Raw genomic sequence first — 13,488 nt, 5'->3', positions numbered from 1 at the left:
TTGTAGAGGGGACCAATGGATCAGTCCATGATCCCCAACAACCCCTCCAGGACCACAATGTACGACACCGATACATCAAGAGGATAAATAAACATTTAAACTGTAGTGGAATTTATAAAGTAATTGACAGAAAACCTTTACGGTTATGTTTTTATGATAGCAACGCATAATAACTATCTTAAGCTAATTTTACATCTATTGAAACGTTAAAAGAAATTAACCATTTTTCTTTCTCGTTCTCCGTGGAATCTTCTTCTCTAACAAAGGATTGAAACGAGAGAGAGAGAGAAGATCTCTCCCTGACCTTCTCAATGAAAGAAAGTTATCTTCTTCATAAAGGTGTCAATTTTCTCCCCATTGTTGGAGAAAGAGTCTACTTAGTTTCTCTAAGAAAGGAGAGTAATTGTCGATTATCTACTTATTAGATGGACGTCTTCAATGAAAGAGAGAAGAGAGAAGATGAAAGACACACGAGAGATAGAACAAAATGATAGAAATAAAACAAAAATAAGCCTTCGTTGATGATCCAAAATTTGGTCATTAATAGACCAGTCAATAAGTTAACGAAAAAGACTAAAGATCAAACGTGTCAACCCGTATCCAAGTCACCAGGGAGGTAAATCCGAAAGAACTACGTCACCTAAGCCCAAAACTGAAAGGTCGGAACGAGTCTTTTAGGCACCTTAAGTCCTGCTATGGCTCTAAAACTAACCAAGTCATTTTGGTCATAACTTCGCTCTGGGTCTTGGAGCAGCAAGGGAGGTCTGCGGAAATCAGCTTGGTTCTTGAGCACGTCTTGCCTCAAGGTGCAGGAAGGCGAATTTGTGTCAAAGTTTGCCCAACCTAAGTCTTAACCTAATCTAAGGCCTGGGGTGTAGAAACCAACGAATCTAAAAAATGTGAAAGACTAAAACACACCAGAAAACCAACCTTTCATATGCGATTTACAAAATCAGTAAGAAGATCTATCAAATGCGAAAGATACGCAAATAAGAAAACTTATCATTTAGGATCGTCGAAGCGTGGATTCATCTAAGTCGGTGATTCATCCCCGCACCATCTCAGCCAACCATCTTAGTCGGTCAACCGAGCCTATATGAAGATAACATGTTTGCCCTAATCAAGCGTGTCAGGTTCAACTTCTAAACTTAGACTTTGAATTCAATTCTTTAACTGCAAAAACATCTACTAACTTGACGTTTCTGAGTTTCTGCAAGTTCTGTCTCCAAAATCACAAAGAGAAGGTCATTGTTCAGTTCGTTGAATCTTCATTACCTAAGTGATAACCTAAAATCATTGTTAGACGACATCATTCATCAATCGAAATCTATTGATTCAGTTGAAAATAAATACCCAACAAACAAAAAAATCACCAGATCTAAGGAATGTAGTTCCGTCAGAGCCCACGCAAGCGACTTAGAAATGAGCGCCACTTTGAAGTCTCTGTTTGCATGTAAAAAGAAACTTCAAAAAAAAAATGTTGGAAGTAGAAGAGAAAACAAGAAAATGTAATAAGGGCGGTTTCGAAAACTACAAAAATAATTAACGGTCAAACGCAAAGTTACTCATAAAGTACGTCGCCAAGCGGGAATTTTTCCTCATCTTCCACTCTCGTTAATTTATTTGTTTGTCGGCAAATAAGTCGCAGTCAATCTGGCCAAACAACACTATACCCACATCGATGCACGTTTAAATTAATCAAAAACTCTAAAACTCAACCTTATAAATATACACATTCCTTATTTCATTTCACACAGCCCACATTTTTCTCAGCCAACAACAAATAGAGAGAGAATAAGATTCACAGAGAGAGAGAGATGAAGTACTTATTAGAGAAGCGCCAAAGAATGGTATTGGTTCCATATCCAGCACAAGGACATGTAACACCAATGGTTCAATTAGCTTCAGCTCTTTATGACCGTGGATATCAACCAATAATAGTCTTACCTGATTTCATCCACCGTCAAATCGTCTCGAAAGTCGAAAACAATGATAAGATCATATTTGTATCAATACCAAGTGGATTAGATGATGAAAATGAAAATTATGATTTCTTCTCTATAAGTTATTCAATGGAGAATAAAATGCCAATTCATTTAGAAAAACTTATAATTCGGAACGAAGAAGAAAAAGAAGAAGAAATTGTTTGTTTGATTGTTGATTTATTAGCTTCTTGGGCTATTGAGGTTGGAATTCGATGTAATGTTGAAATCGCCGGGTTTTGGCCGGCCATGTTTGCTACGTATAAGTTGATTAATTCTATTCCTGATATGATTCGCCATGGTGATATTTCCGAATTTGGTAAGTGCTAATTTTTCATGTTATTATATTAAAATATTTACCATTTCGTATTTGTTTTGTTAATATTTCTTAATCTAATCAAGTATGTGGATATAGCTCTAACAATTTTTTTTTTCACATAAGTAAATCTCCTCAGGATTTCTAAAATCTGCATAAGTTGTTTAAAGTTCATTAGTATGTATGCAATCTACCCAATGTGGGACGAAAAAAATGTGGTCCGAATATTACAACGAGGTCAAATTTGAACATCAACAACCTTTTGTTGAAGTGGTAACAAGTATAGTCTTCCATCCTAGAGGTCAAGAGTCCAGACACGTTGAACAATTAAAAAAAAAACAAATTTAAGCATATAGTCAGGATGGCATCATCATGACATCTGCAAGTTGGCTTTGTCAGACCACGTTTTTGTTAGACAGGATAACATTTGATTCTTTTTTATGCCACAAAATCTACACATAAATGCGCTGACGTGCATTTATTATTCTTTTGTATTTTGTATACTCAAGATAAAATTTTAAATTTGTAAAATTCACATAGTACATATCATTGAAGTAGAATATCTCAGTCATCGAACATATGACTTTATTGTGATAGTAGTCAAATTTCAATTAGTTCTTAACACCAAAAAAAAAAGAACTCAAATTACCTCACTTCTTTTTATAGAGAAAATTACTTCCCATCACTTGTTGATCTTCAAAAAAAAGAGCTAAATTTATGATTTATCTAAATTATAAAGATAAGTCTTTAAATCAAACTTGGTTAGAATGGAAGTTCTTTTTATGTGCCACCATTTTTTTTATAGAGATGAAAAGGGTAAAACAGATTAAAAGAATTTAAAGCTAATAAATACATGATGGCTTCAATATCCAAAACACAAAAAAATAAAAGAAAATATTGTGGGTTCATTATAATCTCAACATGTGCTTTTTGGCCACACCTTAAGGAATTCCATGTTATGATTTTGTAATTGTCAACCATATAATATATATTAGTATCATTTCAAAGAAATAGTATTCATTTCTCCAAGAGAAATGTTCTAATGGGTTTTGATATCATAAATTAATAATTATTAGTAATAATAACGTGGTTTAGTACTCGTGATTCATTGATGAACAATCTGATTGGCAAAACCCAAAAATTTAACTAAGTATTTAACTTGTACATCCAGTCAATCTAACCAAGTTGCACTTAAATTAAAAAAAAAATCTTAGTTTAACGCGTCGACGTCTTTAGTTATTCAATAGATACTCTTTCTTTTATTAAGCAAGCATAGATTTTAGTTGAACATTTCTCCATGTGCTAGACATGTCATGTGTACTAGCATTACAATATCAACAATATAATTGGTCAGCACTCAATTTCAATATTTTTATTTTCGAACAATAACCAGCATATATTTCTCTCTTAAAATAATAACTTGGATATATTCTAGAATACTACCATCTTCATCTACAAATACATAATTTTTGAAATTGATATCTCTATAATTTTGAAAAATTTCACAGGAATTCCTCAACATCAAGGAAATATTAGTTTATCACCTGGTCAACCAAGTTTGACCACAAAACATTTACCATGGATAATAGGAAATTTATCTTCACAAAAAGCAAGATTCAAGTTTTGGCTTAGGACTATGGAGAGGTCAAGAGATCTCAAATGGCTACTAATCAACTCATTCATAGAAGAACCTGCAGATACCCATGATTGTGATGACATTGACCAACAAATGAGTTGTTCAATCCAATGGCCAAAAAGTTGTCCACATGTCTTCAGAGTTGGACCTTTGACTAGTAACACAAAGTTGACCAATACTCCTAGCTTTTGGGATGAAGATAGGAGTTGTTTGGATTGGTTAGATAAACAAAAGAAAAATTCTGTAATTTATGTTTCATTTGGAAGTTGGGTAGGTCCAATTGGGGAAGATAAAATAACTGAGTTAGCCTTGGGCCTTGAAAGTGCTAAAAGCCCATTCATATGGGTACTGGGCTCCACATGGCGAAAAGGGTTACCCATCGGGTTCTTGGACCGAGTCGCGGGTATGGGTAAAATCGTTTCATGGGCTCCACAGAAGGAAATACTTCAACATACATCCCTTGGATGTTATATTACTCATTGTGGATGGAATTCGACAATGGAAGCAATTCAATGTGGCAAGAGGTTACTTTGTTATCCTGTAGCAGGCGATCAATTTATTAATTCTACGTATATCGTTGACGTCTGGGGAGTCGGAGCAAAAATGGACGGTATCCGAAAGAATGATGTTGAAGAAGGTGTAAAGAGGGTGATGAAAAGAGGAAGTGATATGGAAGAAAGGGTAATGAAAATGAAGGTGATGTTAACAGGTGAAGATGGAAATTCAAGAGCAATTTCCTGTCTTACAGATTTTATTGACCATCTTAAGAAGTCAAAAGTTGTTGACCCTCTTCCCAAAATGTTTTCTTTGAAATAGGAATTGTTTATAGAAATTATGTTTATATTATATGCAATATACTTTTGGCGTAAAATTGATCTTTACATTAACCCATATGTTTTTGCTTCATGGGGGAAAACTCCCTCTTATCTACTTGTTTGTGTGTGTACATATATATTATCCAATACCCTTGTTATTGAGAAATTACTCAACTAATAATATTGCCTCACTATGTTAAAAAAAAGAAGAGCATTTCGGTCGAGGAATAAGTCTAGCTCCATTTTCAATCCGGCTCTCCTATAAATCAAACCATCTCATAGCATCACATTTGTATATCCTCTTCATAACTTCGATACGGCTGGAAGTGGAGCATCTTCTAGTGGGTTAGTGGATTTTAACTATGTATGTGCTCAAGTTTTTAGTTCCCACATTTGAAATTATCATTTCCTTCTAGAGTCTAGACATTTAAAATCAGGATCCTCTAACAGAACCATAAACTTTATAATTCTAGCTCATGTTTTCCAGATAAAACTGTTAAACTGCTAAGCAAAGATGGTCATTCAGAGTTGTGGACTAGTAGTGGTCTCATCATCTATATCCCCTCACAAGAACCCAACCATCCATCTTTCTACTCTTAAACCTCTATTAGAATCAACCAATTTTCTTTCTCTTTTCACTCAACATACAAGGAGAAGAAGGGAGTTCATCTCTCTTTCGGCTTCACTTCCTCTTCTTACAACTCTCTCCTTTTTCGCTTCTTCGTCGTCTTCAAAAGCAGCCATTACTGAGTTCGTAGAGCTCAAAGACTCCGGTGGAGTGAAGTATTTGGATCTTCGAATGGGTGAAGGTGATATTCCCACCAATGGAGATCAGGTCTGAATTGTAAATTCTTTTTATTTCATTTTCCATTGGACTTTTAGTTTTTCAATATTAGAAATTTTAATATCCATTCATCTTTTATCCATTTTTATTGTTAGGTGTACATGGAAATTTGTCATTTGTTTTCGGTTGGACTAGAACGTGATGATGTATATGTTTTTTTTCTGACTCAAGTCGGATATACGAATTCTAACTTGAGTATTCTTTCTAACTCAAGTCAGAAATCGGCTTGCTTGTTTTTGTCTGACTCTGAGACGTATATTTTATTTGAATGGCTGATTCATGTTGTTTTTTTTCTTGTTGCTTTGGATAATAAGGTTTCAATACATTACTATGGGAGGTTATCGGCGAAGCAAGGATGGAGATTTGATTCAACATATGATCACAAAGATGCAACTGGTGCACCAACTCCTTTTACTTTTATCCTTGGATCTGGCAAAGTAAAGCTCTGTGTGCAATTATTCTTTTCTCTTATTTCCTCTAGTAAATGCTAAAAGAACAAATAACAGTGAACTGGTTGTCCGTAAAGACGAGTATGAATAGCAAATTTTGTAGGCAAAATCGGCTACGTTGAAGTCAAATAACAATCTGTTACATGAACTGAAAAAAGAAAGTATCCTTTCGGTATTGATATTTAGGCTATTCAATGTAGGTAATTTCAGGGATTGAAGCTGCAGTAAGATCGATGAAAGTAGGCAGTATTCGTCGAGTAATCATCCCACCATCTCAAGGATACCAAAACACATCTCAAGAACCGATCCCTCCAAATGTATGATTTCTACTCATCTACTACCACTCTAAAAACTTATATATATATATATATAGATCTTCAATCATGCAACAATGACTTAAGGACCCAAAATGTACGAACATATGTTGACCCGAAAGAGCTAGGGTGAGTTATGTTTCTTAAGTTTGTTGACTTCCAACTCAAAATTGCAGCAATGAGTAGAAACGCCCTAGATATAATGTAGCTGGTCATGGGACTTCCGTTATCTTCATGGGATTGTTCTCACAGGTCCCTTCGCTTCACATTGTCGCATTCTTTGAGCTAAGAATGTAAGCGGTAGACATATTTACTATAAAGTCGGTATCTTCAGCAATGGTAATTTCCATTGTTCGATCTTTCGAATATCTTGAAGCTTTTTTTTTCTCTCGTTTTGTGCAGTTTTTCGACAGGCAGAGGTTGTTTACAACAATTTTTAATCCGACTCGCCTGGCCAATGGTGAAGGTTCAACTTTGGGGACTCTTACATTTGATATCGAATTGGTAAGTCTAAAACATCTATGAGAGTTATTGGTCCCTAGGATTGTTATGAAAGAACGAAAAATTATGTAAAATGGGTTCAAATCACAATCACAACCTTCGATAAGTTATGTCTAATATTCAATGAAATTACAACTCCATTTACAAATGTAACCGACAGATTCTTTGCTCTTCATTCCCTCGTCATATACTTGTAGTAAAAATACATATTTTGCTTTGTAATATAAACAAATAAGCATATGGGTTTTCTTCTTTTCGATGTTTTTTCTGCTTCAGACCAATTCACAACATTCGTATTCCTTCATTTACCGTGTTTTCTCCTCTTCTCTAGAATTTATACAGTAGAGAAAGAGAGATAGAAGAATGTTAATGGCGCATCTCACTGTCTCTTTGCTAATGTCTTCTTCAACCCGTTGAGGATCTTCCCGAACCACATCAAGTTCATAATAGCCAACACCGCCGGAACCACAAACACCAATAACACTCCGAATTTGTGCATTTGTTCTACCTGTGGAACAAGAAAGAAACTGATGATGCCTATTACTACATCTAAAATAAGAAAATATAAGGTGTGAATCTCCGTAACCACATAACTCCATCAACTGTTTTTCGAAAATCTCGGTAATATAAAATAAAGGCACAGACTCTGCCATTAATACAGTGAGTAAGACCCTAAGTGGTAGCACTTCCTAAAATGTTCTAATGAAACAAAGCGGAATTCAATCTCCGTATATATTTCATTTCATACGATTTTACATAAAAAGAGTAAACTTATATAAATCCTTACCTGATGATAATTCAAGTAAACGTGATAAAACAGGTAAGCAAAGAGGAGAACCCTAGCAATCTGGGGCAAGAAAATTATTCATTTAAGTAAATTTTCGTAGTATTATAAACTATAATGTGAATTAAGGAATAAGGAGAATTCAACTCACCAGCCAGGCGAAAAATATAACAACCCCGTTAATGATATAGACGGTTGATCTCTTCATACCGGCAGTATCAAGATACCTTCACCAGAACCACCACAAATCAAAACCAAATGCAAGAAATAGAATCTTGAAATCCTGCTTAAAAGAAACTCACATATACTAGTCGTATTTAATATATTCATAATTACCATCTCAAGTTTATCGCAGGAGTTGTAGCCTCGGATGTTAGAACCATGTAAGTATAAAGCTGCCCCTCCCCCGATACCATTGAGTATGTTACCCCAATTATAGAAATAAAGTGATGAAAAACCTGAAAAAACAGATTTCATCAGTTTGATTTTGTATGCATAATTTCAGATTGGTTCATCCGAAATGAAGATCGATTATTCTTCTTTTTTTCTTTTCATTGATTATTTCGTTCCTTGACCCTCATTAGCTAACACATGTTTGGTATGAGACTTGATCGCAGGAAAATATATCTTCGATAACTTTCATATCTTCCAATATCTTGGACTCATCTTGGTCGTCGGATTCTTCATCTCGATCCATGTCATATCTCAATAGTAATAAAAAACAAAAAGATGGTCAATCTAAATCATACGAATTCAAGAACACAAGTCAAACTATTCTAGCGGCCAGGTTATTCTAATAAGCGGGATATGCAAGAAAATTGGGAACGTAATAAGGAAAATGATATAGTTATGTACTTACGTATTCCATGCCGCCTAAAGAAGGGTAGAGCCAAAGTATCATGGCGAGGTCCGAAATGAAATATCCAACAGAAACCTGTCATATGTCAAGTTATGATATTAAAAAGACTTAGATGGTGATAAATATAAAATTTATAACGTGAGCGAATTTTGTTTGAGCAATTGCCTCACATATCTGATGAAAGCTCTAATAGGAAAGTAAATGCCTACCCCAAGTGCAAAATTGGAAAGTGGTGAAGTTCTAAATGTAACAAAACCAGCATTTCGACGGTCAGAGTATAGATCCGAGAAGAATACAAGGTATAATGACATTACAGTGATAAAAGTGGCATGAAGAGTAGAGATGCCACTGCAAAAATTACGACGGAATATAAGAAAGATGTGAAACGGGAAAAAAAAAGTTTGGATTAGACACTATGTTGCCTAGATGACCATTTCGCCAACACCTTATCTTGGTCACCTAGCTCGCCTCTGACAACATAGGGCAACAAAATATATGTACTTACCGGTTATTCCACTCAATCCGTTGGATTTTTGTAAGGCTTGAGTAGGTCTTGAAGCATAGCAAACTAATCAATTGGGAGAGATCGTACGTCTAAGAAGAAGGAACCAAAAAGCAAAAAAAAAAAGTGTTAAATACGAATTGAGCACTGGCCACTACATAAAATTTCAGTAGAAACAAGACAAAAAGATCCAAACGTTATTATCAACTTATTCGACCCTCTCCTTTCTTTATTCTTTTTTATCTCTACTACTCATTTTTCATTTTCTTTCGATCTTTTCCCCTTTGCCCCTAGAAAGCCCTAAGGATGTGCCTTACAATGAAATTTCATACATGAAAGGTTAGGAGATTTCCGTACCATTTTGCAAGCAAAAACACCAGTAAGGACAGAAGTGTAAGGGATAACAGGATCTGCTAGTAAGTAATTCGTAAACAGCACCTCAGCTTGACTTTGGTAAGACTTGACTGCCATAATTGCCTTCTTAGAAATAGGCATCAGAACAACCCCTGAGTACAGAAGTCAATGCAAAATATTACTAAGCCTTGGCCTTAAGCCTATTTATTGATCCAGTAAGTGCAAAATAGTCAATGTCGTTATCATACTTCAAACGAAATTTCTGAAATTTACAAAAATATTTGTAATTCAATGCAGTTCTTTTATTCGTTTCCATATATTGTCGCACTCTTTAGATGTTTAAGCCATAAGGGAATCCATATTTTGGAGTCGAACATAAAACTTGTTTGTTGATGTCGGCCTAGGGTATTAGTGTTCATCTGTAACTATGATATCAATTGTAATCAAGGATTCAGGATCGGAAAGCGCTCAGAAAGCAGATTGTGATTGTCAAGTCTTTTATTGGAGGAAAGAGACTCATTCGCTGAGTAGCTAGTACGTTTTTCTATTAGAGACTCTAGCTTCTAGTAAGTGTTCTTGCCACGATGGTTACACTTGCTAAAGAGATCAAATGAGCAAAAAATAAAGAAACGAGAATGCGAAGTAACACTAAAATTAACTTCAATCCGGTTTTCTTGACTGCGGCTTGCATTTTTACTACAATATATACACCAAAAAATATGAATTCGACGGTCACGATTAGGTCCCCTAATATTACTCCAAATCTAATAAATAAAGTTTACGCCATTTTTTAAGTTGTAATATATGCACATGTTCAAACTGTTTTAGCTTTATAACCACTATAACCTTGCGAAGAAACTAATTGCTAGCAAAATAATATCGCCCAAAACTTCAGTATAAATTACATAAAATTTCCTGATTGCGAAGAAATAAATTGTTAAATACACTTCAAGCAACAAGCATACCAGTCAGACGTTAAGGGCAAGAACACTATATATCCCCAACATGTGTGAATCATTGACATATAGTATTAAGCATTTTCGTAAAATAATAGTCGTATACTTCATTAAATATATAACAAGAAAATCATATGAAATATCACATTGTGGTGAAGTCAATTATGTCAGATAAAGAAAGCAATTAGATTAAACTGAACCACATATCACCATTACCTAGTTGAAAATGTTGAAGAACCACCAAGCAGCTTTCTGGTTGTACCCAGAGATCAAGAAAAAAAAAGATACTAATTAGAAAATATCAATTTGGTTGACTTATATTCTCAATTTCAATTTTCCAAATTTCAATAACTAAATATTGAATATGAGAATTATGATACCATTACTCTTATATCAAGTTCAGACCCTTTTCAAATTGATACTAGAATCATCACCAAACAATGAAAGTAAAGTTAATCAAAGTCATATAAGGAATACCCAAGTCTCAAAAATTGGAAAACAAGCAATCCAGAAAAGAAAAAGAGGACACAGATTGAAGAAAATGAAAGAGAAGTTAGGTCAAGAAGTGATGGGGTAGTGATGAAGTAATGAAAACAAGCATGAAAATGGAGTGTTAGACAAAAGTGGAAAACGTGTTACCTTAGCTTTGGTGTATTAACTGGGGAAGCTTTCATGGTTTCTTTTGTTGTTATTGTATTATGGATGTCATTTTTGCATCCGTTCTTCTTTCTTCCTCTGTTCTTTGACAGACAGGTGAGAAAAGAGAGATGGAGAAGATATGGTAGAAATAAATAAATCTAAATAAGTCCACATACTCTGGAGTCTTCAGTCTAGACTTGAAACTCTTTTTCTAACAGAATATTGACATGGTTGCTTTAGTTGGAGTCCCATGCTAGCTAACATTACTTGGACGTCTATTTCCTCATTTTAGGGGCCTATACTTGTCTAAATCAAGAACACGATGTCTAGTTGGATTCGACTTTCGAGCTCTTAAGTTTAGACTTAAAGTTTGTCAAAATTTGTTTGAAAGACTTAATAACAAATTTCTTTGGTATGTGAAGAGGCTAACTACAAAACGTGTTTTAGAGTCTAACATCTACGACATAAGGCAAGTCTTACTTCCTTATATAGAGTATTCCATGTGTTACGGGTAGACTCTCTGAAATGATAAGGTGTGTTGTGCGGTCTGTACCACTCACACCACGCAAAGCTCACGCACCAGAGTTTAAAGCATCTCTAGTGGGATCCTCGAGAAAAGCTCTAGAACTCGTAGTTGTCGTGTCAATTAAGATCCTCTTTCATGCGTGTCAAAATAGAGACATTCTAAACTTTTTGTCTCAAATGGAGATTTTGAAAATAAACTCTATTTAATACACATGTCACTCTTAAATTCATTAGAAAAAATAATTAAAATACAAAATTTTCTTTTGTTTTGAAGTTTAGAGTGACACTTCAAGAGTCGGAAAAACACATTCTAATTTTAGATGTCTCTCTTGAGAATCTCTATAATAAATGTTCTCACGTCACCATTGAGTGTCTAATAGAGTGTTCAATTGGAGAAGAGTTTGAGTGTCTCATTAGAGATGTTGTTAGGGTGATACTATTTTTTTGGATTTTGAGATCTAATACAACGGTAGATAGTGAGTAGCAGATCAGAGCGAGTTGATGACCTTTTTATGAGCTGATGTGACCGACTGTTGATTGACCGTGTAATTGGGGCGGTAGAGATCCACCGTATTGGATTGAAACTACTATTTTGTAGTTAGAAGATATTAGAGTTTCCACTCGAAAGTATCCCGTATCTTCGATATGTTTTTTTTTATTATTATTTTGAGCGTCAGAGATGTTTTCGAGTTCCTTGCAGGTTTCACCTCTAGATCGAGAGGAACAAAGCGAGATTCAATGTAGCAGTCTTATCATTCTGACTGATTCTAAGAAGACACATTTTGACATCAACAAATTGGTGTTAGAAGGAGGGCCGACTCCAGTAAAATCACCATTGTTCGATAACCCGAATCTCAACTCAATATTTCATATAACTTCACGATTTTTTTCAGCAACAAGAAGACATGAAATTAAATCAGAATAACATTTAAAATATTTTTGTGTTGTTCCTGCAAGTTCCAATTAGAAGCATGAAAAGTAGAAAATGTTTTCTTTCAAAAAAAAAAACATTATGTGCCAATTTTTTCATTATTTAAACATAATAGAACTATAATCTGAAACAGTTTATAATCTTACAGTTTCAAGTGTAGCCAGTCATTTCGCGCCTTAGGAAGAATAACCTTTTTTTAAATGCTCAAAACGTTTCTTTAGACCAATCCATAGCAATAGATGGTCTCTCGTACTTAAATAATCTGACTTTGGATCTTCACACAAATAGTGCCGGATAAAATTCAGTGCAACTTCACGATTTTGAGAAGTTTCGTTATTACCCTCCACTATGGTCCTCTTCGATTCTTTTCCTCTAAATAGGATTCAATATTAAGTGCCCAATTAATATAGTTTTTTCTCGATAAACCTAGCGCTGCAAAATTGATGATATTAGTTACATTCAACATTTGAATATTAATATCATAACTTACCTTGACCTTCGGATAACCTTCAAAGATAACCCTTTGTTTATACTTTTAAATCTCTTTACCCGTCTTCAGAAACTATCGTGCTGATATCGTATTACGTAATAATAAGCTGGAAAAATTAGTAAGGATAACCAGTAATGTCATGAATGAATGAAGCAAGCAATGAGAAGTCATAAGAAACAGATAAAGTTTCTCTCCTCAACTTGTCGATAGCTCCCATATTGCCTGATTGTGAAGGAGATAAAAGGTTACAAGATGTAAACACTTTTATTGCTTGTAACAACGGAGGTTATATTATTGTCTCTTAACTATTCATACACAAGTATAGAGGGGTGTCATTACTTGGTTGCCCAAGTGATTGAAAGTGTTGACATAAATTCCAAAATCTTAAAAGTCCGAGGCTCGATTTCCAAAAGAAATAGAATTGGATTTTAGATCTCTTTCATTAGTAGTTTAACTTCGATGGTTATCGTGTTCATCAAATCTTCATGATATATATACCTATGTTATGTAATGACTAACAATTTTTTTTTGTTGAAGGAATGTAATGACTAACTTTTTTTTTTTTGATGAAAGATGGAATGACTAACTTAG

The 13,488-nt window shown here is 34.5% G+C and overlaps 3 protein-coding genes across 8 annotated transcripts; 2 read left to right on the top strand and 1 right to left on the bottom strand.

Moving 5' to 3' along the window:
- Positions 1-1,751: 1,751 nt before the first annotated feature.
- On the top strand, positions 1,752-4,833 carry LOC147532969 (UDP-Glycosyltransferase superfamily protein). The gene is made up of 2 exons (XM_086648943.1): positions 1,752-2,301; positions 3,807-4,833. The coding sequence occupies exons 1-2, from the start codon at positions 1,818-1,820 to the stop codon at positions 4,748-4,750; spliced, it is 1,428 nt and encodes a 475-aa protein (XP_086505069.1). The 5' UTR covers positions 1,752-1,817; the 3' UTR covers positions 4,751-4,833.
- LOC147532968 (FKBP-like peptidyl-prolyl cis-trans isomerase family protein) lies at positions 4,730-7,109 on the top strand. 4 transcript variants are annotated; one of them, XR_015227858.1, is made up of 6 exons: positions 4,779-4,834; positions 4,960-5,584; positions 5,908-6,030; positions 6,243-6,359; positions 6,533-6,649; positions 6,759-7,109. XR_015227858.1 is itself a non-coding variant. In XM_086648948.1 (5 exons), the coding sequence occupies exons 2-5, from the start codon at positions 5,264-5,266 to the stop codon at positions 6,879-6,881; spliced, it is 684 nt and encodes a 227-aa protein (XP_086505074.1). In that variant the 5' UTR covers positions 4,730-4,834; positions 4,960-5,263; the 3' UTR covers positions 6,882-7,109. The 4 variants fall into 4 exon arrangements, 2 of the variants coding, with proteins under 2 accessions (XP_086505074.1, XP_086505073.1); XM_086648948.1 differs by lacking the exon at positions 6,533-6,649 and having other exon boundaries at positions 4,730-4,834; XR_015227859.1 differs by lacking the exon at positions 4,779-4,834 and having other exon boundaries at positions 4,918-5,584.
- Positions 6,927-11,151, bottom strand: LOC147532967 (uncharacterized). 3 transcript variants are annotated; one of them, XM_086648946.1, is made up of 10 exons: positions 10,952-11,151; positions 10,529-10,564; positions 9,360-9,508; positions 9,006-9,094; positions 8,710-8,848; positions 8,501-8,575; positions 7,978-8,099; positions 7,793-7,868; positions 7,645-7,704; positions 6,927-7,365 (listed from the first exon to the last, which is right to left on the bottom strand). In XM_086648946.1, the coding sequence occupies exons 3-10, from the start codon at positions 9,495-9,497 to the stop codon at positions 7,237-7,239; spliced, it is 828 nt and encodes a 275-aa protein (XP_086505072.1). In that variant the 5' UTR covers positions 9,498-9,508; positions 10,529-10,564; positions 10,952-11,151; the 3' UTR covers positions 6,927-7,236. The 3 variants fall into 3 exon arrangements, with proteins under 3 accessions (XP_086505072.1, XP_086505070.1, XP_086505071.1); XM_086648944.1 differs by lacking the exon at positions 10,952-11,151 and adding an exon at positions 10,693-10,794; XM_086648945.1 differs by lacking the exon at positions 10,529-10,564 and having other exon boundaries at positions 10,952-11,139.
- Between the last annotated feature and the right edge of the window lie 2,337 nt (positions 11,152-13,488).

This window comes from Eschscholzia californica, unplaced genomic scaffold, assembly GCF_041429995.1.
Source record: "Eschscholzia californica isolate CP2 unplaced genomic scaffold, dmEscCali1.0.p SCAF_6, whole genome shotgun sequence".
In the NCBI taxonomy this organism is placed as follows: Eukaryota; Viridiplantae; Streptophyta; class Magnoliopsida; order Ranunculales; family Papaveraceae; genus Eschscholzia; species Eschscholzia californica.
Note: the sequence above shows the minus strand (reverse complement) of the source record. Positions and strands in the feature narration are given on the sequence as shown.

Coding starts and splice junctions, on each gene's coding strand:
- LOC147532969 (XM_086648943.1), top strand. CDS start 1,818: ATGAAGTACTTATTAGAGAAGCGCCAAAGAATGGTATTGGTTCCATAT. Junction 2,302..3,806: donor TGGTGATATTTCCGAATTTG/GTAAGTGCTAAT, acceptor AAAATTTCACAG/GAATTCCTCAACATCAAGGA.
- LOC147532968 (XM_086648948.1), top strand. CDS start 5,264: ATGGTCATTCAGAGTTGTGGACTAGTAGTGGTCTCATCATCTATATCC. Junction 6,031..6,242: donor TTATCCTTGGATCTGGCAAA/GTAAAGCTCTGT, acceptor TATTCAATGTAG/GTAATTTCAGGGATTGAAGC. Junction 6,360..6,758: donor AAGAACCGATCCCTCCAAAT/GTATGATTTCTA, acceptor CGTTTTGTGCAG/TTTTTCGACAGGCAGAGGTT.
- LOC147532967 (XM_086648946.1), bottom strand. CDS start 9,497: ATGCCTATTTCTAAGAAGGCAATTATGGCAGTCAAGTCTTACCAAAGT. Junction 8,100..8,500: donor CTTTAGGCGGCATGGAATAC/GTAAGTACATAA, acceptor CTGTTTTTTCAG/GTTTTTCATCACTTTATTTC. Junction 7,705..7,792: donor TTATATTTTTCGCCTGGCTG/GTGAGTTGAATT, acceptor TTCTTGCCCCAG/ATTGCTAGGGTTCTCCTCTT.